General features: G+C 40.4%; 3 protein-coding genes across 10 annotated transcripts in view; 1 reads left to right on the top strand and 2 right to left on the bottom strand.

Annotated features, from left to right (window-relative positions):
• Window positions 1–4,192: 4,192 nt before the first annotated feature.
• Window positions 4,193–16,979, bottom strand: LOC115132430 (homeodomain-interacting protein kinase 1-like). Of its 4 annotated transcripts, none has more exons than XM_029665071.2 (18): window positions 16,890–16,979; window positions 15,828–16,588; window positions 13,992–14,183; window positions 13,647–13,828; window positions 12,318–12,441; window positions 11,909–12,028; window positions 11,329–11,415; window positions 10,636–10,817; window positions 10,065–10,206; window positions 9,296–9,500; window positions 8,887–9,005; window positions 8,506–8,634; window positions 7,399–7,568; window positions 7,042–7,179; window positions 6,663–6,830; window positions 6,209–6,420; window positions 5,956–6,089; window positions 4,193–5,601 (listed from the first exon to the last, which is right to left on the bottom strand). In XM_029665071.2, the coding sequence occupies exons 2-18, from the start codon at window positions 16,584–16,586 to the stop codon at window positions 5,206–5,208; spliced, it is 3,459 nt and encodes a 1,152-aa protein (XP_029520931.1). In that variant the 5' UTR covers window positions 16,587–16,588; window positions 16,890–16,979; the 3' UTR covers window positions 4,193–5,205. The 4 variants fall into 4 exon arrangements, with proteins under 4 accessions (XP_029520931.1, XP_029520932.1, XP_029520933.1 ...); XM_029665072.2 differs by having other exon boundaries at window positions 7,399–7,565; XM_029665073.2 differs by lacking the exon at window positions 8,506–8,634.
• Window positions 16,980–17,462: 483 nt separating this feature from the next.
• Window positions 17,463–21,238, top strand: LOC115132432 (uncharacterized). 5 transcript variants are annotated; one of them, XM_029665077.2, is made up of 15 exons: window positions 17,463–17,551; window positions 18,046–18,118; window positions 18,354–18,499; window positions 18,611–18,674; window positions 18,788–18,845; window positions 18,960–19,065; window positions 19,162–19,241; window positions 19,396–19,475; window positions 19,555–19,585; window positions 19,848–19,954; window positions 20,098–20,122; window positions 20,207–20,311; window positions 20,453–20,581; window positions 20,714–20,837; window positions 20,980–21,238. In XM_029665077.2, exons 2-15 carry the CDS (start codon window positions 18,046–18,048, stop codon window positions 21,142–21,144), a joined length of 1,293 nt encoding a protein of 430 aa, XP_029520937.1. In that variant the 5' UTR covers window positions 17,463–17,551; the 3' UTR covers window positions 21,145–21,238. The 5 variants fall into 5 exon arrangements, with proteins under 5 accessions (XP_029520937.1, XP_029520938.1, XP_029520936.1 ...); XM_029665078.2 differs by having other exon boundaries at window positions 18,333–18,499; window positions 21,022–21,238; XM_029665076.2 differs by having other exon boundaries at window positions 18,333–18,499.
• Window positions 20,713–23,463, bottom strand: part of LOC115132431 (arf-GAP with coiled-coil, ANK repeat and PH domain-containing protein 3-like) — a 91,474-nt gene continuing 88,723 nt past the window's right edge. The window contains exon 24 of the mRNA XM_029665075.2: window positions 20,713–22,653. Coding sequence (XP_029520935.2) covers window positions 22,547–22,653 — 107 coding nt within the window. The 3' untranslated portion in view covers window positions 20,713–22,546. The remainder of the gene's footprint in view (window positions 22,654–23,463) is intronic.

The following is a 23,463-nucleotide window of genomic DNA, read 5'->3' as shown; positions in this document are numbered from 1 at the left end:
CTAGATTCAGATCATTCAGGCGAGAAAAAACCTCACCCAGATAGGCCAGTCGTGTGAGAAACTCGTCATCATGCACGCTGTCAGACAAGTGAAAATTATTGTCAGTAAAGAAAAGTAAGGGGTCAGTAGCTCTTCGGCTGCATCAGATTCATAATTGTCAGTGTCCATGCTAGCTGGGCTAACAACAAATGTAGAATTACTGATGCTAGCATTGGATGTGCTCGTGGAAGCAGAACAACTTGTGTCGTTGACAGGTGCAGGTGTAGTACTGCTGGTAGTAGCAGTAGAGCTGGTATGTGCCTTATTTTTTTATATTTTTTTTAACCATTTATCAATTTTCGAGCAAACGGAATGAGCAGCAGCTACGTTTGGCTACATACGGACCGGACCGTTAGTGAAATTCCCGCAAGATAGTAACGGTTAATGTGATTGGATGTTAATTATTTGACTAGGCTACCTTGTCAACAAACAAAAGAGGGATAGTCACATGCAAACAAGCATACATACAAACCTATTTACATTGCCAGGAATCATAAACAAACAAATCATATTCATTAGTAATATAACCCGTTTTAATTGCCTTTTTGTTTTTCAATTTAGTTAAAAGTAGTACCATATTGTTTAAATTAATATATAAAGTGAAAAAAGTTAGATTTTTAATTAGACCATTTGCATTTGTGATTATGAAATTTACCTAATATTATTAGCAGTTGAATTAAAACCACTACATCTTCATCAATGTCAGAATTTCTGAAATAAATCATTATATCAAAACCATCAAATTGTATAACCGGTCCTATTTTTTTGTATTAAAATTCTGATTGTCAATCCCAAATATTCTACTATAAATACAGGGTCTCCATTCCACAGAAATCACATTTATAGTCAATATTCAGCTTGATATTCAGATATTCAGCTTTAGTCTTTCCAAAAGGATAAATTCTATGTAACATTTTAAATGAAACTTCCTTTACCTTACTGATACAACATTTATTAGCAATTTGTCATGCTTTCCCCCATTGTACAGTTGAAGTCGGAAGTTTACATACACCTTAGCCAAATACATTTATACTCAGTTTTTCACAATTCCTGACATTTAATCCTAGTAACAATTCCCTGTTTTAGGTCAGTTAGGATCACCACTTTATTTTAAGAATGTGAAATGTCAGAATAATAGTATAGAAAATGATTTATTTCAGCTTTTATTTCTTTCATCACATTCGCAGTGGGTCAAACGTTTACATACACTCAATCAGTATTTGGTAGCATTGCCTTTGATTTTTAACTTGGGTCAAATGTTTCGGGTAGCCTTCCACAAAAAAGATTCTGAGGTATTTGGCTGATTTCTTTTGATTTTCCCATGATGTCAAGCAAAGAGGCACTGAGTTTGAAGGTAGGCCTTGAAATACATCCACAGGTACACCCCGAATTGACTCAAATGATGTAAATTAGCCTATCAGAAGCTTCTAAAGCCATGACATAATTTTCTGGAATTTTCCAAGCTGTTTAAAGGCACAGTCAATTTAGTGCATGACCCACTGGTATTGTGATACAGTGAATTACAAGTGAAATAATCTGTCTGTAAACAATTGTTGGAAAATGTACTTGTGTCATGCACAAAGTAGATGTCCTAATAGATGTCCTTCCTGTAAAACACAATCCTTGAGTGGAAATAAGACTTGACTTATTGATATTAATTTTCAAACCCGAAACTAAGGAATTGTCTCCAATACAGGAAACTGCTTTAGAAACCTCATTCCTGTCTCTCAAAAATATGGTGGTATCATCAGCCAGTTGACATAGTTTAAATTAATTTCCAAGTGCTGAAACACCGTGAAAATTCCCTTTCTTAATATGAAGATAATATGAGTAACCAATAAAAAATAAAAAACGACTAATTTGGCATCCCTGCCTAATGCCATGCCCAATATTACATCTTTGGGATGTCCCGTGAGCTAATTTTACAGAGCTAGTACAACCACTATATAAGGTTTGGACTGCTTTAAAAAACGAGTCACCAAACCCCAAAAAACATATTGCTTTCCCAGTGTCAAAAGCTTTAGAAAGATCAACAAACATAAGAAAACGTCAATCATATCTAAGATTCACCAGATGTTATTACTAATGTGTCGACCACGCATAAAGCCATATTGTTCTTTCTTCATCAATTACAGTGGGGCAAAAACGTATTTAGTCAGCCACCAATTGTGCAAGTTCTCCCACTTAAAAAGGTGAGATAGGCCTGTAATTTCCCTCATAGGTACACTTCAACTATGACAGACAAAATTAGGGAAAAAAATCCAGAAAATCACATTGTAGGATTTTTAATGAATTTATTTGCAAATGATGGTGGAAAATAAGTATTTGGTCAATAACAAAAGTTTATCTCAATACTTTGTTATATACCCTTTGTTGGCAATGACAGAGGTCAAACGTTTTCTGTAAGTCTTCACAAGGTTTTCACACACTGTTGCTGATATTTTGGCCCATTCCTCCATGCAGATCTCCTCTAGAGCAGTGATGTTTTGGGGCTGTTGCTGGGCAACACAGACTTTCAACTCCCTCCAAAGATTTTCTATGGGGTTGAGATCTGGAGACTGGCTAGGCCACACCAGGACCTTAAAATGCTTGTTACGAAGCCACTCCTTCGTTGCCCGGGCGGTGTGTTTGGGATCAGTGTCATGCTGAAAGACCCAGCCACGTTTCATCTTCAATGCCCTTGCTGATGGAAGGAGGTTTTCACTCAAAATCTCACGATACATGTCCCCATTCATTCTTTCCTTTACACGGATCAGTCGTCCTTGTCCCTTTGCAGAAAAACAGCCCCAAAGCATGATGTTTCCAGCCCCATGCTTCACAGTAGGTATGGTGTTCTTTGGATGCAACTCAGCATTCTTTGTCCTCCAAACACGACGAGTTGAGTTTTTACCAAAAAGTTATATTTTGGTTTCATCTGACCATATGACATTCTCCCAATCTTCTTCTGGATCATCCAAATGCTCTCTAGCAAACTTCAGACGGGCCTGGAGATGTACTGGCTTAAGCAGGGGGACACGTCTGGCACTGCAGGATTTGAGTCCCTGGCGGCGTAGTGTGTTACTGATGGTAGGCTTTGTTACTTTGGTCCCAGCCCTCTGCAGGTCATTCACTAGGTCCCCCCGTGTGGTTCTGGGATTTTTGCTCAACGTTCTTGTGATCATTTTGACCCCACGGGGTGAGATCTTGCGTGGAGCCCCAGATCGAGGGAGATTATCAGTGGTCTTGTATGCCTTCCATTTCCTAATAATTGCTCCCACAGTTGATTTCTTCAAACCAAGCTGCTTACCTATTGCAGATTCAGTCTTCCCAGCCTGGTGCATGTCTACAATTTTGTTTCTGGTGTCCTTTGACAGCTCTTTGGTCATGGCCATAGTGGAGTTTTTAGTGTGACTGTTTGAGGTTGTGGACAGGTGTCTTTTAAACTGATAACAACTTCAAACATGTGCCATTAATGCAGGTAATGAGTGGAGGACAGAGGAGCCTCTTAAAGAAGTTGTTACAGGTCTGTGAGAGCCAGAAATCTTGCTTGTTTGTAGGTGACCAAATACGTATTTCCCACCATAATTTGCAAATAAATTCATTAAAAATCCTACAATGTGATTTTCTGGATTTTTTTTCTCATTTTGTCTGTCATAGTTGAAGTGTACCTATGATGAAAATTACAGGCCTCTCATCTTTTTAAGTGGGAGAACTTGCACAATTGGTGGCTGACTAAATACTTTTTTTGCCCCACTGTATATGATACAAGCCTTGTTTCAACCTCTTAGCAAATACAAGGGCAAATAATTTCCCATCATTATTCAACAGGCTATTATTCAACGGGTCTCCAGTTGTCTATATAAAGACTATCCTTATTAGGTTTGGGAATCAAAGTAATTACACCTTGCTTTAAGGAAGCCGGTAACTCCCCCTTTTCTATTGTTTCTTGGAACTTAGCAAGAATGAAAGGAATCAATTTATCATTGACATTCCTAGCCGATCTGATCGCCATTTGGGAGGATGTGAGCAAGCCGGATCAGCCAGGGCCAACCAAACACAAATAGAAGTAGCTTCATTCTATAGATTTGTTTTGTATGAAAGTATATATTCTGTTATATTTAGCTTATTAACAAAAAGCATTATAGATCTTTTGCAAAAATACAGTACCACAGTATACATCTTAAAAACCATTTTTTTGCCTATGTGATGATTAAGGTGTACTGTCTGTTCTATGTAGCACTTCACATTATAATAGTATGATTGTATGAACGACCATCATGTCACCAAAACCATCAACTCTATATCCAACATCTATTTATATACTCATGAATCACCATCAGATTCAACACAATTCACCAAATTAATTCAAGGTTGACAGGAGCCTATCAATAGGCTTAAAGTGGTGATGAGATTATTAATGTGATGTGTGGAATATGTGAGCAGCACTTTCAAAGTCAAGGGCCTTTGACAAGCGCCTCAGTGACAGGCTGGAGAAAAACACAAAAGATTCATGTTTGCAAACGGCAATGTCAGAAGTTTCAGATAAGGTGATTTTGTCAACAAATTTCATCTGTATTTTTTAACAAACATAAACACAAAACATTTATAACAGAGACCAACTCTGTTCAGGGTCATTTGCAATGTATAGACACAAAAAAATGCTAAAAGCAAATTAATAAAAGGTACATTATAATATACAATTTGATTAGCAGAAGTACATGATGAAAATAACAATGGAAATAAATTGTCATAATGGCATAAAGGACACAAATGGTTAGTGCTTTTGACAGGTAGGCTATTATAAGCTTATTATTCTAAAAACAAAGATATTCAAAAACGAAATACTGGCTTTACATAGAAGAAATGTCTAAATACTTTTTGTTAACATAAGTGTGCTTAATTTAAGTAACGGGGAAAAAAGCGAAAGGGAAAAAACTCATATTTACCACGTTAAAACCGTCTCTGAAATCAGGAAATTGCCAACAAAGCTGTTAAAATTTTAAACAAGGTCTTTGCACACAATAAATTGCACATTTAAAAAACATGACAAATCATTGTCCCAGTGCTATACTTGTGCAGTTGGGCACCTTTATAATCTTGGTCTCCATTTGGTCTTCCACTGGGCTAGAGAGCTGATCTGTCCACAGATTATATTTCTATGGTTCTGTCTCAGGCAGCTTCTATTCTTCACAGGTAGGGGTACTGACTGAGCTTCCTTTGGCTTAGCTGGTAGGCTGCCGCGCTGGATCGGGGAACGGGGTAAGGCTGGGCCGCCAGCTGCTGCTGGTGGTGGTACTGTCCCTGGGCATGTAGGAGCCCCAGGGAGGAGTAGGGCCCATTGGGCCGGGCATGTCGAGAAGAGCCGCCGGCATGGAGCTGGTCCACGGCCTGGGAGACAGAGGCCAGGGCGGCAGAGGCAGGGTAGGCGTACAGGTTCGGGGTAGAGGTGAAGATGGAGGCAGCCTCGTGCAGGCGGTAAGAGGAGTTGGAGGAGATGGGAGGAGGGTAAGTGGTCTGACGGGGCAAGGAGCTGTTGTTGCCTCCTGTTCTGTCTTGTGATGATGACATCACAGACTGCTGTACCTGGAGAGGAAAACATTGGCTACAATTTATATCCCTTGATTCACATTTTATATTAGATTTTTTTTTAAATTTAATATTTATTTAACTAGGCAAGTCAGTTAAGAACAAATTCTTATTTTCAATGACGGCCTAGGAACAGTGGGTTAACTGCCTTGTTCAGGGGCAGAACGACATATTTTTACCGTGTCAGCTCAGGGATTCGATCTAGCAACCTTTTGGTTACTGGCCCAACGCTATTAACCACTAGGCTACCTGCCACCCCATATACACCTTACCTTCATTCACATTCTAGATAACTATATTTTAAATAAAAACCCTAAGACATGACAATTGAGATCAACCATATACCCTTACCTGACTCAGGTTGAGTGGTTGGGATCTGCTAGTTGTGGCACTCTGGTTGCGATCAGAGCTGGAGGTCCTTCCTGCCCTGCTGGACTTCTGAGCTGTCCCCTTCTTGGATTTACCAGAGACATTAGCAGGTTGATCTGAAAATCAATAAAACCAAATTATTTAAGGTGAAAGGCAACAAAACTAAGGAGGTGGGCAGCTCCACCTATACAATAGTAGGGGGAACACTAGACTGGAGGTGTGTTACCACGCCAACCTGTTTTAGGTACTCTGCTCTCCCCAGACTGGGTCTTCACTAAGGGCAGGATGATGGCTAGAGACTTGGAGAAGGAGTGGGAGGTCTGGGACGAGGATGAGCTGTTGGCCAGGCCCTTGGGGCTCAGGGGACTGCTGGTGGACGAGTCAGAGTCATGCGAGTCGTGGACTGTCACACAGCTAATCACGTTGGCCCGCTGGTTAGCACCAGAGCTGTGACAGAAAAGAGGAAGAAAACTTTATCGTTTTCTTTTTAGAACACAAAAATTCCTCTTTTGCTTTCAACCCAACCCCTTGAGACACACAGACACACGCACCCGAGGGATTGACACTAAAGCCAGGGTCATCCAGGGTGCTGGTTTCAGCTACTTAACAAAACAGCAGCGTATCTCCATTGTCTCTCATTCATTCACACATTAGGTGGATACATTAGAATACACAGGATGTGACCTCACCTGGCAGCAGGGAACTTCCCGTCATCCTCGTCCTCTGTATCACTATGGATAGTGATAATGCTGACAGCAGGGCTGGGAGTATCAGAGATGATAATTGGATCACCACTCAAGGCAGGCAGTGGTGTGTTGTGGACCATAGGGGCGGCTGTCTGCAGAGACAACACAGGCCTGCAAAGGGACAAATGTCATTTTAACAGGAAAGTATATTGAGATGTTTCAATGTGCTTTAAAAAAGTTTGTGTTGATCTGAAAGTCCTCAATCATAAAGCTCTCACTGATTCATAGAAATCACACACCTAATGAGGAAGAGAACCATACAGTATACAAGAGTATGAATAAAGTGTGTATTCTTGGACCTGACCATTGGGTTGAAATGTACCTGGCCCTACTGTCGGCATGTCGAGCCTTAGACCTTTTCCCCTGCTGAGATCTTGCTTGGAACTGGGCCGCAGGTGCATGACGCCCCAGTGTATGGTCCTGCTGTTTGATGCCATGGTAATGACTCCCATGACGACCCCTGGCATGACAATAACTTGTAATTAGCTTCCCTAGCATATCTGAATCAGTACAACACAACATTATCTGAACCATCTAACGTCTCCACATACTGTAACCTAGATACAAAATAATGTCAGAAAATATCAAATTAGGGCTTCCTCTGCAATTCCTCTAACGTTCTGCTCTTCGGACAATGATATGGCCTTAGTGCCCAGAGGGACACCACTGCAGTACTCACCTCCAGTGTGAGGCCTGTTGTCCTGAGCTGTCTCCCCCAGAGAGGGGGGCTCCCATGGGGGAGTCAGGGACCAGAGTCTGGGTTTGGCTGGGGTTGTGGAGGGACATACCTGGCATCTGCTGCCACGTGGAGGGGATGAGGATCTGCTGGGTGCCTGCTGGCCAGCCCTGCTGTACACACACACACAGACAAAAACAAACAAAGTGATTTATTCTAGGTTTGCTTCTAAAACAACTAATACTGAGATCAATGAAAGCAAGTTGAACAGTCTGTTTTAAGGGAAATAGAAAAATGCTGTGCTACATGTGAGTACGAGTCAGACCATTACAGGTTGGGTGTGGATTCTACAAGAACCACTGGGAAGAGGCATGACAAGCACATGCAGTTTGCAGACAGACATGATTCAGTGTCTGCTCCTGTCATACATGGAAAGCTATAGGCATCCAGCATGCCCCCACTGAGTCAAGCTCAAATTCAAAGGGGAAAGAAAAACATTCTATGATTGTTCTCTGTTCCCCGGACTTCCAAAGCATGACCCGAACAGAGAAAACCTCAATAGTTACTGCTGAGGGAAATATGTTTGAAATCAAAACACCATTAAACCGGCACTCCAACTAGCAGAAGAAACAACTGTTCATTCTCTCAAGCCAAGCTCAAGCCCTGGAAGACAGAGTTCTGTGGAACTGAGAAGGTGGTTTAAAACCTGAAACTCAAGAGTATTCTGTTAAGAGAAGCATGACAGACAATCAAGGGGCAGCATTCTAAAAAAAGATGGTATTTCTAATGTCTCCTGCACGATTCCAGGACCAAAGCAACAACATTGATATTTTGAATCAACAGGGATTCCAAAGGTTGAAGAGATGGAGTGCAAATTTACATTTGGTTGAATCTATTTACATTTCAGCAAGACTTCCAGAAACTTCAGCTGTCTCTGTATCATAATACAACATCTCTCTTTTTGGAAGGGGAAGAGAAAAGGAGAGATGATATGCTGCAAGCATAAGCACAGACCAGAGTTAGCAGCAGTACATGCGTCCCATGCTCTGCCCACCCCTGACATGTGTCGGAGGAGAAAGGGGCAACGGGGTATTAGTGATAGTGCTTTACCAGCATGGTGGGGCTCTGTTCCAGTAGGCCAGGCCTTCCAGGCCCACAGCCCAGGGGCAGTGAATACAGAGGGGCCATTCCTGCCACAGGGGCTTGCAGGGTGGCTACCATCAATGGATTGCAGGATTGCTGGTGGGGAGGAGGTTTGAGGGAGGGATGTAGGGGTTAGATAAATGGACAGGGAAGGTCAATCCGATCTCCACATCCCTTCACCAATCAGTCGGAGACTGATTCCCAAAGAAAGGAGAGGATGTTAAGGAGGCTAAACACCTTGGTGTGAGGAATCCTGTCAATACTACTCTGGTTATTCATAGGATTTCAATGGACACACATGGAGTCAAGGTGTGGTGGGTAGTCATACAGCACTCAGTCTTGCTGTACCTGTGTGAGCATTCCAGGCTGGAGATGCAGAGGCTGAGTGGACTGGTTCTGGGGCACCATGGGAACAGAGTTATCCATCCTCACTGGGAACCCAGAGTGTTTACCGGATGACTGGAGGCCTAAGAAGAAAGGAAGGCGGTAGATTAGTTACAATGTCATGCATACAGCTCTGCAGATGCAAACTGCAGACATTACATCTAACTAGGGACAATTGGACAACATTATGAAGTTCAGATCCTCGTGTTATTACATCACATAAGGCTACACAGCATGTATCACTGAAAGCGGTCTCCCACATTACAACCTATGTACTTAGCTGCGACATGAATTTGGTCTTCAATTCAAGTTCAGCAAGAGAGGCAAACAAACTATACATATAACATTATAACCCTGCCCCATCTGTTCTCACCCTGGATGGTGGGTGGGCAGACTATGAGAGTCTGCTGGAAAGGCTCTGCCTGGCCACACAGCTGGGTGGGTCTGGTCTGCAGAGGGACACTTTGCTGGTGGAGACCTGGGATGTTGATAGTAGCCTGCTGATACAGCCCCGACTGGTAGTTCAGCAGAGGGACGTTGCTGCTCAGGGACAGGGACTGGCCACCGGTTGACGCCACCTGACATGGTGTGGATAACATGAAATAACTATTCATCACACTTTACGTGCTGTAAAATATTCATGCTAGGACATGCTGAGTAAGTCTGATGATAAAAGATATTAGCTTAAGGGGAAAAAGATCCTTAGTACTGTGATGAAAATGTGTGTTTCTTATAAGTAATTTCTGTGTTCTATTCATGTGCTGTTCTATAAACCAATTTCTGTGTTCATGCAAGTGACTTGAGTGAACGAATCCTCACTATCAGTAGCTGCAATTTGGCAGTACACCCAGACCTTGTTTTGAGAACGAAAGATATCTCAGTTTCAAGGTCTCAGCTTATAAGAAGTGAGGTATTGGTCTGCCACATGCATGACCCAGTATTGGTCGGTCACATGAATGAAACAAAACAGTTATGATTAATTAGTTATGCTAAATCATGCAAATGTAACTTGTCTGAGTTTCTGACAGACAGACGTTCACTATGGTGCATTACCTTTGTTGGAACCTCCAGCGCACTGACAATAATGATTCATTTAAGATGAACTTTTAGTGTCCCTGTGTAATTTCCACAACAGTTCTCACCTGGTTGTGCTGGCTGCTAAATGTAACAGTGAGGTTTGTAGCTGCACTGGGGGTGTTGCTGCTAGAAAACAGATTCTTTCCACTCTCGAAAGGGTTGACCCTTCGCTTGCAAATGTCCATGTTCTGGAAGCACGACTTCACACTGAAAAATAAGAAATATCAAGGCATATGTGAATCTAAAGGAGCAAGGTACTCTGTACTCTTATTATATCCACCTGGCACAGCCAGAAGAGGACTGGCCACACCTCAGAGCCTGGTTCCTCTCTAGGTTTCTTCCTCGGTTCCTGTCTTTCTGGGGAGTTTTTCCTAACCACCGTGCTTCTACATCTGCATTGCTTGCTGTTTGGGGTCTTAGGCTGGGTTTCAGTATAAGCACTTTGTGACTGCTGATGTAAAAAGGGATTTATAAATACATTTGATTTGATGACACATTTTATCTCGAGAGAAAAACAAGGAGATTTGCCAAACTGTCTTAATCCTGTGTGTAAGAGCTCATAGGCCAAACAATTGATATAAAATGTCATTTGACATAAATGCCACAATACGATAGTCCTGATGATCCTCTACTTACTGTGAGCTGTGAGGGAAGTGCAGCAGGTGGGTCATGGTGACGAAGGTGTGGTTGAGGGTCTTCATGGGGGTGATGCGTTTGTCTGCGTCCAGCGTTAGCATCTTCTTCAGCAGGTCAATAAACTCTCTCCGGTCCGCCTTCTCTGCCTGGATGTCAGTCCCCGCCAGACTAGTCATGTTCACCTGCCACAACATACAGAAAGTCTGCTAAATGACTCAAATGTAAACATTTATAGATGCACTCTGCAGAAATCGCTCCACCATTTCCTGGTTGCTAAAATTCGACTAATTTCAGTTTTATGTGACAAAACAAGCAAGCATAGTGTAGAGAATCATTGTACCGTCTTTAATTATTATTATTTTATTTTTTAAACGCTGTGAAATATATTTTCCATAACCAAAAATATTGTTTTTGAATCTGGTGTACAAAGCAGCAAGTAAAAGACGCAAAAAACAAAACTTCAGAACGGGAAGCATAGAAATAGTGCATAGAACAGATATACAGCTTCTTAGACTTGCTTTCAATCCGAATGACAGTTGCATATTGCATCTTTAAACATCCAAGTTACTCTGAAGAGATCAAATAAATTGGAGATATGAAACGTACCAATTTATAAGCATAGCCTAATACAAAATAGTAATGGATTAATGACGAGTGGATTTAGAGAATGAATGGCGACCTAGTCACCCTCACCTGCATCATATCATCCAGACAGTTAAAGATGTATTTCCGAGCCTCCTTTGACTTTATCCCCAGCTCCGCCTCGTGCTCTGAAGGAGTCTACAGACAAAAAGAAAACGTAAAATAAAAAATAAAATAAAAAATACTATTAAAAGGTACTGTACAATATACATCAGTGAACAAGATATTTCATCAATATGCACCCACACATCACAATTGCCGCTACCATACTCTTATGCACTATTGCTAATACTGAACAATTGAAACACTTGCCCTGAACAATTTAAACACTAGCCCTTCAATCCCCCCTTTCTCTAATACATGTGTAAATATTGTACATTAAATGTGCCTTCTGTATTTTACTTTTGCAAAAAAATGTATTCTATTCTACTTTATGTTCGTATTCTTATCTTGTATTATTTCTTATTGTTGTTGCATTGTCGAGAAGGAACCTGCAAGTCAGCATTTCGTTTGAAGGTATATACCATGTATATCCTGTAGATACAACTAAAAAAACTTAAAACTTGAAAGATAATTAGCTATAAACATGTAATTATCAACATTTTGATTCCTAATATGTTACCTACTGTACCTTGAGCCTCCATAGGGGGTAGCTGGAATCAGGGCCTCTGTTAAAGAAGCGACTGGACTTGGTGCCTTCACTCAGGAGGTATTCAGCAGGCAGGCCCTGGGTCTGGGAGATGTACCGGATCTGATGAAGCCAAGAGAAAAGCAACAGCAACAGTGTTAATCAGAGATTGGTCACAAACAGACTTAGGGCCAGTTTCCCAGACACCGAATAAGACTAGTGTTGGACTAGAAAACACTTCAAATGGGAATCTCCACTGAACACACTTTAGTCCAGGACTACACTTAATCTGTGTCTGAAAACCAGCCACTTCATGTATGACTGATACTTCAACAAAATGGAGGAAACAAATACATGTCAATGATGGATGACAGTGTCGTGTCTCACAAAAAGTAGAAGAGGTGCTGCTCACCTGATCATACTCTGAGGCACCAGGATAAAGAGGCCAACCCAAGAACAGTTCAGCAATGACGCAGCCCAGAGACCACATATCTATAGCTTCACAGAAGGGAAGGCCCAGGATGATCTCTGGCGCCCTGCAACAACACATATAGTTGAAGTCGGAAGGTTACATACACCTTAGCCAAATACATTTATACTCAGTTTTTCACAATTCCTGACATTTAATCCTAGTAAAAATCCCCTGCCTTAGGTCAGTTAGGATCACCACTTTATTTTAAGAATGTGAAATGTCAGAATAATAGTAGAGAGAATGATTTATTTCAGCTTTTATTTTTTTCATCACATTCCCAGTGGGTCAGAAGTTTACATACACTCAATTAGTATTTGGTAGCATTGCCTTTAAATTGTTTAACTTGGGTCAAACGTTTCGGTAGCCTTCCACAAGCTTCCCACAATAAGTTGGGTGAATTTTGGCCCATTCCTCCTGACAGAGCTGGTGTAACAGAGTCAGGTTTATACTGTAGGCCTCCTTGCTCGCACATGCTTTTTCAGTTCTGCCCACAAATGTTCTATATGATTGAGGTCAGGGCTTTCTGATGGCCACTCAAATACCTTGACTTTGTTGTCCTTAAGCCATTTTGCCACAACTTTGGAAGTATGCTTGGGGTCATTGTCCATTTGGAAGACCCATTTGCGACCAAGCTTTAACTTCCTGACTGATGTCTTGAGATGTTGCTTCAATATATCCACATTATTTTCCTTTCCTCATGATGCCATATATTTTGTGAAGTGCACCAGTCCCTCCTGCAGCAAAGTACCCCCACAACATGATTCTGCCACCCCCGTGCTTCACGTTTGGGATGGTGCTCTTCGGCTTGCAAGCCTCCCCCTTTTTCCTCCAAACATAACGATGGTCATTATGGCCAAACAGTTCTATTATTGTTTCATCAGACCAGAGGACATTTCTCCAAAAAGTACGATCTTTGTCCCCATGTGCAGTTGCAAACTGTAGTCTGGCTTTTTTTTAAGGCGGTTTAGGAGCAGTGCCTTCTTCCTTGCTGAGCGGTCTTTCAGGTTATGTCGATATAGGACTCATTTTACTGTGGATATAGATACTTTTGTACCTATTTCCTCCAGCATCCATACATCCATGGCTACTGAGACTCTTGTGTCACAAAACGACACATGCACCAGGGTTGGGCTCAATTAAATTTCTATTCAGTCAATTCAATAAGTAAATTGAAAATCCAATGCCGATTTTACTTATTGGAATATTCCGTTTACTTCCTGAATTTACTGAATCTAAATTAAATTGACCCCAACCCTGACTGGCACTCACCGGTAGTAACGTGACTGTAGGTAGGTGGAACACACTGCCTTAGAAACGTGGCTGGCGGAGCCGAAGTCGATGACCTTCACCCTGTAGGGCTGTCTGAGAGGATCCACCAGCATGATGTTCTCAGGCTTCAGGTCAGCATGGATTAGACCCAGGCTCTTCAGCTTCAACAGGGCCGTGGCCACCTGATGACATACGTGGCAATGTAAAAACTATATATATATATATATATATGTATTATGATATGGGTAACATGCAATATGTACAGTGTATTGTGTTATTTTGCATATAGTAGTATTGTGCAGTACTAAAAAAGTGTTCAAGGCTATTAATTGTACTGTATCGTACCTGCTGCAGCACAGGCCGGATTGACTTGAGCAGCAGCGGGCTGAACTTGCTGTGCTTCAGAAAGTCATAGAGATTCTGCTCCAACATCTCAAACACGAGACAGGTGTGGTTCTTGTGTTGGAAACACTCGTAGGAACGCACAAAGTTGAACTCGTCTGCGTTCTCTGTGCTCAGTCTGCTCAGGATACTCACCTGCAGGACGATGGCAGATACAGAGCCTTCAGAAAGTATTCATTCCACATTTTGTTGTGTTACAGCCTGAATTCAAAACGGATTTGATTTTTTTTTCTCAACCATCTACACAAAATAACCGATAATGACAAAGTCAAACATGTTTTTTTTTACATTTTAGAAAATGTATTGAAAATTAAATACAGAAATATCTAATTTACATAAGTATTCACACCCCTGTCACCGTTTACAGCTGTGAGTCTTTCTGGGTACGTTTTTAAGAGCTTTGCACACCTGGATTGTACAATATTTGCACATTATTCTTTATACATTCTTCAAGCTCTGTCAAGTTGGTTGTTGATCATTGCTAGATAGCCATTTTTAAGTCTTGCCATAGATTTTCAAGCTGATTTAAGTCAAAACTGTAACTCGGCCACTCAGGATCATTCAATGTCATCTTGATAAGCAACTCCAGTGTATATTTGGCCTTATGTTTTAAGTTATTGTCCTGCTGAAAGGTGAATTTGTCTCCCAGTGTCTATTGGAAAGCATACTGAACCAGGTTTTCCTCTTGGACTTTGTTTATGCTTAGTTCCATTCCATTTTGTCCTAAAAAAAACTCCCTAATCCTTGCGATGACAAGCATACCCATAACATGATGCAGCCACCACCATGCTTGAAAATATGAAGAGCGGTACTCATTTATGTGTTGTGTCTGCCCCAAACATAACACTTTGTATTCAGGACATAAACTTTGCAGTTTTAATTTAGTGCCTTATTGTAAACAGGATGCATGTTTTGCAATATTTGTATTCTGCACAGGCTTCCTTGTTTTCAATATGTCATTTAAGTTAGGATTATGAAGTAACTACAATGTTGATCCATCCTCAGTTTCCTTCCTCTCCGGCAACTGAGTTAGGAAGGACACCTGTATGTTTGTAGTCACTGGGTATATTGATACACCATCCAAAGTGTAATTAAAAACTTCACCATGTTAAGGGATAGTCAATGACTGTTTTTAATTTTTTTAAATATTGAAAAAAAATATATATCTACCAATAGGTGCCCTTTGCAAGGCATTGAAAAACCTCCCTGGTAAATGTGGTTGAATCTGTGTTTGAAATTCACTGCTCAACTAAGGGATCCTACAGATAATTGTATGTGTGGGGTATAGAGATGAGGTAGTCATTAAAAAAATCATGTTAAACACTATTATTGCACACAGAATGTCCATGTCCATACTTGTTAAGCAAACGTTTACTCCTGAACATATTTAGGCTTGCCATAACAAAGGGCCTAATAGTTATTGACCCAAGACATTTCAGCTTTTCATTTTTTATTAATTTGTAAACATTTCAGAAAACATAATTCCACTTTAACATTATGGGGTATTGTGTGTAGGCCAGTGACACAACATCTAAATTAAATAAATTTTAAATTCAGGCTGTAACAACATAATGTGGATAAAGTCAAGGGGTGTGGATACTTTCTGAAGGCACTGTAGATATGTTCAACTATTTTAATATCATCTCCTTCTCAAACTTCTACAAAATGTACACATGCATGGTACCTCTACAATTTTCAAATTCAATTGAAGCTCTGACCAGAGACTAATTTATCTGGTTAAAGCTTACAAGAAAGTCACTTCTGCTTAGTGACACTAACCTCAATTTGACCTTGCCGGGCATATGAAGGATGATTCTTCAAGATCTTGATGGCCATGATTTCATTGGTGCCACGCTTCCAGCATTTAGCCACCTGGCCAAATGTACCTCTCCCTAGGAACTCCAGCACCTCATAACTGTTAGACAAAGAGCACAGAATCTCATGCTGCACTAGCTGGTAGTCTCCCTCACTGTGGGAGTTACTACTCTTAGTGGTGGAGGTGGAATGTGCTATGGACTGGGCTGTGGTGGTCCCCCCACCAGCGGCGGGGCGGTTGGAGAGCACAGGGGCAGAGAGCTCTTCCAGGATCTGAACACTGTCACTGCTGTCCACCTCCTCACTTTTCCTCTTCAGGCTGTTACTGTACTGCTTGTGGTATAGGTCCCCTGGCTGGGAGAAGGATGCAGCATCCTTGACATGGTGACTGGTAGAAGAGGAGGAAGATGAAGAGGGTCCTCGGGCACTGCCTGTGCTGTCTGCCGCCCGTACGACCGTCTGCTCCCGGGAGCCTCCCCCCATTGATGGATACCCCTGGTTGGAGTTGGAGGAGTTGTATGCTGGGTTGAAACTTGATGCAGAGGGGGAGGATGTGTTTCCATTTCCCTGGATGGGGCCCTGCTGCTGGTAGTAAGTGTAGTTGTTGTCTCCCACCTGGACGCTCACATCCCACACACTGTTCTCTACTTTCAATTTCTTGGTACGAGTGTATGCGCTGGAGGAGACTGAAGGAGAGGAGAAAACCTGGAGCTGGGAAGCCATGTCTACACAAAATGGGAGGCAAAGAGATTACTGGAAGCTGGCTACCTCTCTATCATCATAAACTGACAGCTTGTGTTAACTAGCTATCTTACATTGTTGTAATAGATCAAACAGTTCAAATCATTTTAGCAGCATTACAACTCAAACGTTAGCTAACGTTAGTGTTTCATCAAAGTGTTCTGCTATCAACGGGCCCAGGCTGTGTGTTATGCGGACCAAAGCAACTAGCTAGGCTAAGGACGCTTATGGAAAACTGTTTGTCAACAACTGGAAAATAACATATATTGCATAGGTAAACGTCACCTGTGTTTGGTTTAGTCTTGCGGGTCCGATCGATTTCCCAAAACAGCAAGCCTCATAGCTAGCTAGTTGCAGGCAGATAAGAGCTAAGATTCCAGCTAATGCGAACTTCATGCAGATCTCCCCTCGAGATCTCAAAACATCAACCGGGATATCATAATAACAACACGAGGATATCACACGACATCACATCATTTTAGAGGCACATAGAAAACGTCAAACTGACTACAAAAACAGCAGGATAGACCCATCCATCAATCCATAACAAAATCAGCCGTATACCCAAGCACCAGAAGCGCTTCAGCATTACCGTAAGGTTTGAAAACAAGCGCGTGATAAATTGTAGTCTCCTAAAAATAATCTCAGGATTACGTTTTAGACTAAACAGAAACAATAATTGAAAAGATCAGAAGAAACATCACCGCCTCTGCTTGGTGTTTGTGGTAGCTACACTTTTTAAGAGACCAAATGAAATATTTGACTAGGAGGAACGAGGAAATAGAACCCATGGTACTGCCACAGAGTGGTACTTCTCACATCGTGAGAATTTCGTGAACGCTTGCGAAACAGGCCAAGCAGGGGTTGGAGAAATCAATGAGAGAATTCTTCCTTAGTTATTACTTTTCTCTAAATCTAAAAGGCACAACCTAGATTCAATACAATGTGTTAAGTATTTGAACATGTTATTATGCCAACCTCGTGGAAATGACAAACTGACACGTTTTCATTTTCGTCAAAAACAACTTTATATCGAAGGAGTGCCTTTGATTTGACGATCTGCACATGCCCCGTTTTGCGTGAAACAACCGTTAGATTTGATTACGTGTTTCGTTTCTACGAATGTATTTTAATTTTAGTAGACAAGTCAGTTAAGAACAAATTCTTATTTTCAACGACGGCCCAGTGGAACTGTCTTGTTCAGGGTTTCGATCTTGCAAGCTTTCGGTTACTAGTCCAACGCTCTAACCACTTGGCTACCTGCCGCCCCAGAATGAGTTTAGCCAAACATTTTGTATAACTAACACTATATGTGGTTTAGCTAGCTAACGTCGCCATGAAATCGCTTACAAGTGTGATAAAGGATTTATATCGGATATGCAGTTTCTGCCTATCTTCATGCTGTACTGTCTTATCTCGTTTGTGCCGCGCGCATGCTCAGATGGTGGCCTTGGAGATGTCGAGAAGATTTAGCATTAGCCATAATATAAATAACAAAGCACACCACAGCAAAGGTAAGAAACGTTAACCAACGTTTAAGCAACTTCAAAAATAATGTAAAAGTATGTTAATTTCAGTTGCTTCTAGAGAAGTTGTGTGAAACTATCATAAAATAAGCAAGCTAGCTAGCCAGGTTAGCATAACACAATCTGTGACGTAGTTAGTTAGCAAATTTAAAGGGATACGTTAGTCCTCTAAAAACACAGTCTAATGTTTTCCACCAAATAGATTTGTTTAAATTTCTTTTAGAGGAGGACCATGTCAGATCTCTACCCTCCATGGCCGCACAAACTGAAAATGGGTTTTTACATCTGAAACAGTACCTCAAAGAGATGTCCTCCATGAGACAATCTTTGAACACAGGTCGTCCCCTGGTAATTTGCTTGAGGGACCAGGTATTTTAGCTACCTACTCAATAGGAATTACCTATCAATCTCTGAGCTCTGTTAAAAGCTTGGAACAGTTTTAATGTAACATCGCGTTTTTGTATTTATTGTATTTAATAGGATAGACTTCCACCCCTACCAAAGAAAACCTCACCCAGATCTACTAATGACAAGATTGCTGCAGGTAGACCTATGCTAACATTTGTAATATATCTGTCCCTTTAAAAGTGGAGAATGTAGCAACTGTTTGTTGTTGACAACTATGTTCTTCGCTTCCCCTGTCCCCTGCTGATAAAGATATAGAATGCACCATGTCAATAAAGCAGCATGCTCCAGCAGAAGAGGAAATATTAAGGTGTGTAAATGATTTTTAACAAATCACATTTTTTATTGCACCAACACTTTCTTAAATGGCTATGCTACAACCGTCCTTCAGGGCCGTCAATATCATATTTTACGTTTTATACAGAAGGATAAAATTCAGGAGGGACGAGCACATAATAGAGAAGCTTCAGTGGATCTACAAGATACTTTGTGGCTTAACCAACATGAGGAATAGAGACCTGAAAACACTGGTGAGATTTGCTTTATTTGTGTGTGACATTTAGTGTTCATTCATTGTTGTAATAAACGACACAATTGTACAGTAAAGTTGTGTATTTCTCACCAAGTTGCCTCTTGCAAGTGGGTATGTGAACATCATCATGAAAGACACAGATAAAACCAATGTTCTTTTGAAGAACTCTCAGAGGTAACCAAACTAAATCCATTTATATCACCTCTTACAATACCCATTGACTTACAAAACTTAAATAGCTAGTTTATGGTAACCTGCTTGATTTAACTGCATTCAAATAAAAGCATTTTTTTATTTAAATATTTCAGATGTGATTCTATGTTGTCAGGTGTCTGATTCCATTTGCACCTGAGGACATGAACATCAACCCAGACTTGTGGGAGTCATTCATCAATCACCAAGACCAAGGCAGTAAAATTGTCCACAGATTTTCATGGGAATACCGGTACTATCATTGTTTTTAATGTTTTTTGTTTTTGTTTTTCAGAGCCAAAATCACCCTCCGCTAAGTTTGCTGGGTAAGAAATGTAATACATACAGTACATTGGTTAAAATCTGTATTTCATTTAGCAGACGCTCTTACCCAGAGCAACTAGGGTTAAGTGCCTTGCTCAAGGGCACATCGGCAGATGGTTTTACCTAGTCGGCTCAGGGTTTCACACCAGCAACCTTTCGGTTACTGTCCCAATACTCTTAACCACTAGGCTACCTGCCACCCCTAATTAATAATGAATTTGCTAACTAAAGTTTAATGGTCAATTCCACCTTAAAACATTGCAGTTGTAAGCCTGTCCAGTTAGGACTCCGAAGGAAGGCAGGTCTAAAGGAGGTAGAGAATGAAACTGGGGACCTACCTCCTTGGCTGAACCTGCTCTTGGATGAGAACAGTTAGTACACAGCCATTTTGATTTGCAGTATAACAAATATATAAGGACCATATAATGACACTTCAGTATAAACGGCATATAACAGTTTACTTGGGTCTGAAAGTCAGATTGAAATAGTGATATTGACTATTTACTTTCCACAGCCACATATGAGAAGGATCCTCAGAAGTGAGTATCAGTGGCTAGTGTTTAAGACATTAATGAAACACGAGAGTAGAATATAGATATTCAATCTTCACATGTTTTTTTCAGACCAAAGAACAGACATGATATGCTGGAACGTGTCAGAACAAAGTTCATCGAAATTCAGAGATCTATGAACAATCAGATGGAGACAGACATGTTTGAGAAGAAAATGTAAGCAGTTGTAATGATTCCAATATAGGCCTGTGTAATGTTAGACTTTTCCTCGCATAAAAAAAAAAGTTTGATCAAAACATAAATGCAAGTGAAAAAATGTACAGTATAGACTCAGTGTGTTTAATTTGTTTTGTTTAGACACAGAGAGGAGAGAATGAGGACTCTCCTGGATGCATTGATGGCCTCAAGGAAGGAGACAAGCCTACCTATGCTGCTCTCCTCACTAAAACATGAGCTCAGGGAACCAAAATCTGCGCTTTTATTTTGGCGAGTTTCAGTTCTATGTTACCAACATGTACAGTAGCCTACTATGTCACTTGTTCATGGGAAAATTCATGTGAAATACAGTAAATGTTGACATTGGTTGTATTTTAGTTTACTTTTAAAATGTTTTCATAGGTACGAAATCCTGAAGAGCGATGTCTCAGAATTGTCTGATGACAGGGACTTTGAGTACAGGACCATCATGCAGAAGATCGGCCAATTCCACAACTTCTCTCACAAGAAGTTGCCCTACTCAAAGGTAATCATTCCAAATTCTCTGGAAGTGAATAGATTCATGGCAAATTTCATTTTTGAACACTTGTGTCAGTGTATCAGAGTTTGTGGATTATTAGTGTAAGCCTGACCATTAGTGAAAAAATAAACCCTGTTATTGTTTATAGGAGAAATTTTGTCTCCTTGTTCTCTCTCTGCCATCGAATCAGCTTCTCCAACCAGCCATGCAAGATGCTCTGATGTTCCTCACTGAGAACGTCTTCCAGCTCCTACCCCGACAACTCAAGCACTGGTATCAGTATCTCAAACTGCCCTTTTATGACGCCTCCTGACTCTTAAACTCAAGTCATCGTCAGAGGGCTGCCAGCCAATGGTTGTTATTTTAGTTTAAATTATATTAAATGTAATTTGTTTCAGAAATATGGACACATCAGTCTTGTGTAATTGTGTAGTTAGTCAGGCAAGGAACCACTGTGAACACTTGTCAGTTTTTAGAGACTTTCTTTAGTTTCACAATTTAAAATATTCAAGACAAAATTACATTCCTTTGAGATATATTAGCATTTTGCCTCTACAGCGTTTATATACAATATCTGCATTGAAATGCATAGTGGTATGAATATAAAGACATTCTACATGACATTTTAACAAAATATTAAGACTATACCAGCATAGTCGAAATCAAATATCACCTTCCATATAGTTCCAGGATAAAAACAAAACTTATTTGAAAAATAATACTGACATTACAGCACATTTCAAAGAACTGGATGGTATCCAAAGGAAACAACCCTGTCCATTCATCCTAAGTGAGCTGAAAGCCTATAGGCTATAGTGTAGAGACATTGCTGCTTAATTCAAGTTTGAAAGAAATAAATGGACCAAAGGAATGCATTACACACAAAAAAACTAAACATTTTGCAATGTAAACAATATGCTGTTATTCCTTCTATAGTGAGTCTGGTTCATTGAACAAAATAATCAAGCTGTTCTGAGCACACAAAGAAGTAGAATTATCATAATTCTCAACAACTCCTGATATCTATCTAGAACACAGGTTAATAAATTGTTTAGTGCTTGGATTTATCTAAAGTTAACATTTAACAACAACGCTTAAAAATAATGTCATACAGCTAATAGGAGAGGACAAGTCCAGCATATCCTCATAAAGCAAGTACAGGCTACATTACAAAAAGTTATTAAAACAAATTATTTGATGACAGAATATGCATTTCACACATTTGTAACATACAGCATTCTCCAACAAAATACTTCCCAATTGCTGAAAGCATCAATATCTTTTGTCAAAGAAGTAATACATGTCATGAACAGCATCTAAGAATTCACATATGTTTTTAACAGTGACAATAATTATTGATATCGTCGCCCATACCTGTAGGCCTATGTTTTTGAGGCAACATTTCTAAGCTCCCATATACTATAGGTGCATGTTGACAGAAGTGGTTTCACTATTCAGATGAGTGAAGTCATTTAGTGTTAGTCAGTATTGGTATTAATAGTAGAGATAGTACCTGTAGTACGTCAATTTGAAAGAATGCAATAGTGGTTCTCATTTGTGAAGAACATTTACGAGTTGGGGATCTGAGAGGATTCCTAAAGTCAGGTTCTGAATATGAGGTGGATAGACACACTATTCAAATCTGTAATGATGTAAGGAAAGTGACTGTTGCACTCTTCAAGTACGACCTCCCAGACATCTCATCCATCTGTGGGCTACCTGAAGGAGTGTCTAAAATGTACACTCCTCCGCTTCAGCTTCTCTGGGTTGTGGGAGGCCATGTGAGAAAACTCTCGGAAGATGTCGAGGTAAGTAGTGTCTCCTGAAAAGGGATAGGAATGTAACAGAGCATTATCGTCAAGAATTGCATTTGAATTGATCTGGTAAATAACAGTAGGCCTGCCATAAAATAATGTGGAATTTGTGTGAAAAAACATGAAATCGATTGTTCAAAACCTGAAAAAATTATTTAAAAAATGACAGACACTCGATTCTAGATAACACATTAGCAGAGGAACAAAACCATAGTCTATGCTTCACCCAATCTATTACCAAATTATCAAGCTTTACTTTTCTGGTGACCATGGCGACCGCCAGTCAAACTCCTTTCTACCCGAGAAATTCTCAGCTAGACTAATTTAAAAAAGGAGGGAAGAAGAACATTCCAGTCTGTGGCTGTGTGTATCTATGATTATTTGGTATTTTATGATCAATGGGCAAATGAGCAGCACACCAACTACAGGGGCCAATTCACAGCCCTTTCAAATAAACGGTTGAAAACATTTTATAAAGCGCTGAAACAAGTGTAAAACATTTTTTTTTTTATATGGGGCAAATTGGATTGACCATAGAAATCATTTTTGAATCCATACTGAGTTGAATGTAGGAGGACAGGTTTTCTAATCTGTGAAAATGTGTGGTATGTTGTTATATCTTCACCCTAGATGTAAGTGGTTGACTCATAAGTGCATTGCCAGTTCAGGTTAATGCAGTTAGTTGTAGTGACAGGGGGAGTGTTAAGTTGTAGTGACAGGGGGAGTGTTAAGTTGTAGTGACAGGGGGAGTGTTAAGTTGTAGTGACAGGGGGAGTGTTAAGTTGTAGTGACAGGGGGAGTGTTAAGTTGTAGTGACA

Source organism: Oncorhynchus nerka, linkage group LG7 (genome assembly GCF_034236695.1).
Source record: "Oncorhynchus nerka isolate Pitt River linkage group LG7, Oner_Uvic_2.0, whole genome shotgun sequence".
NCBI classification, from domain to species: domain Eukaryota; kingdom Metazoa; phylum Chordata; class Actinopteri; order Salmoniformes; family Salmonidae; genus Oncorhynchus; species Oncorhynchus nerka.
The sequence above is the reverse complement of the archived record's forward strand: the minus strand, read 5'-3'. Positions and strand labels throughout refer to the sequence as shown.

Excerpts from the sequence above, each read along its gene's own strand:
- LOC115132430 (XM_029665071.2), bottom strand. The coding sequence starts at position 16,586 with ATGGCTTCCCAGCTCCAGGTTTTCTCCTCTCCTTCAGTCTCCTCCAGC. Across the intron at positions 12,029-12,317 it reads GTGCCTCAGAGTATGATCAG|ATCCGGTACATCTCCCAGAC; the intron begins GTGAGCAGCACC and ends TGGCTTCATCAG. Across the intron at positions 6,421-6,662 it reads GGGAAGTTCCCTGCTGCCAG|CTCTGGTGCTAACCAGCGGG; the intron begins GTGAGGTCACAT and ends TTTCTGTCACAG.
- LOC115132432 (XM_029665076.2), top strand. The coding sequence starts at position 18,046 with ATGGTGGCCTTGGAGATGTCGAGAAGATTTAGCATTAGCCATAATATA. Across the intron at positions 19,955-20,097 it reads CCTGCTCTTGGATGAGAACA|CCACATATGAGAAGGATCCT; the intron begins GTTAGTACACAG and ends TACTTTCCACAG. Across the intron at positions 20,582-20,713 it reads AAATCTGCGCTTTTATTTTG|GTACGAAATCCTGAAGAGCG; the intron begins GCGAGTTTCAGT and ends ATGTTTTCATAG.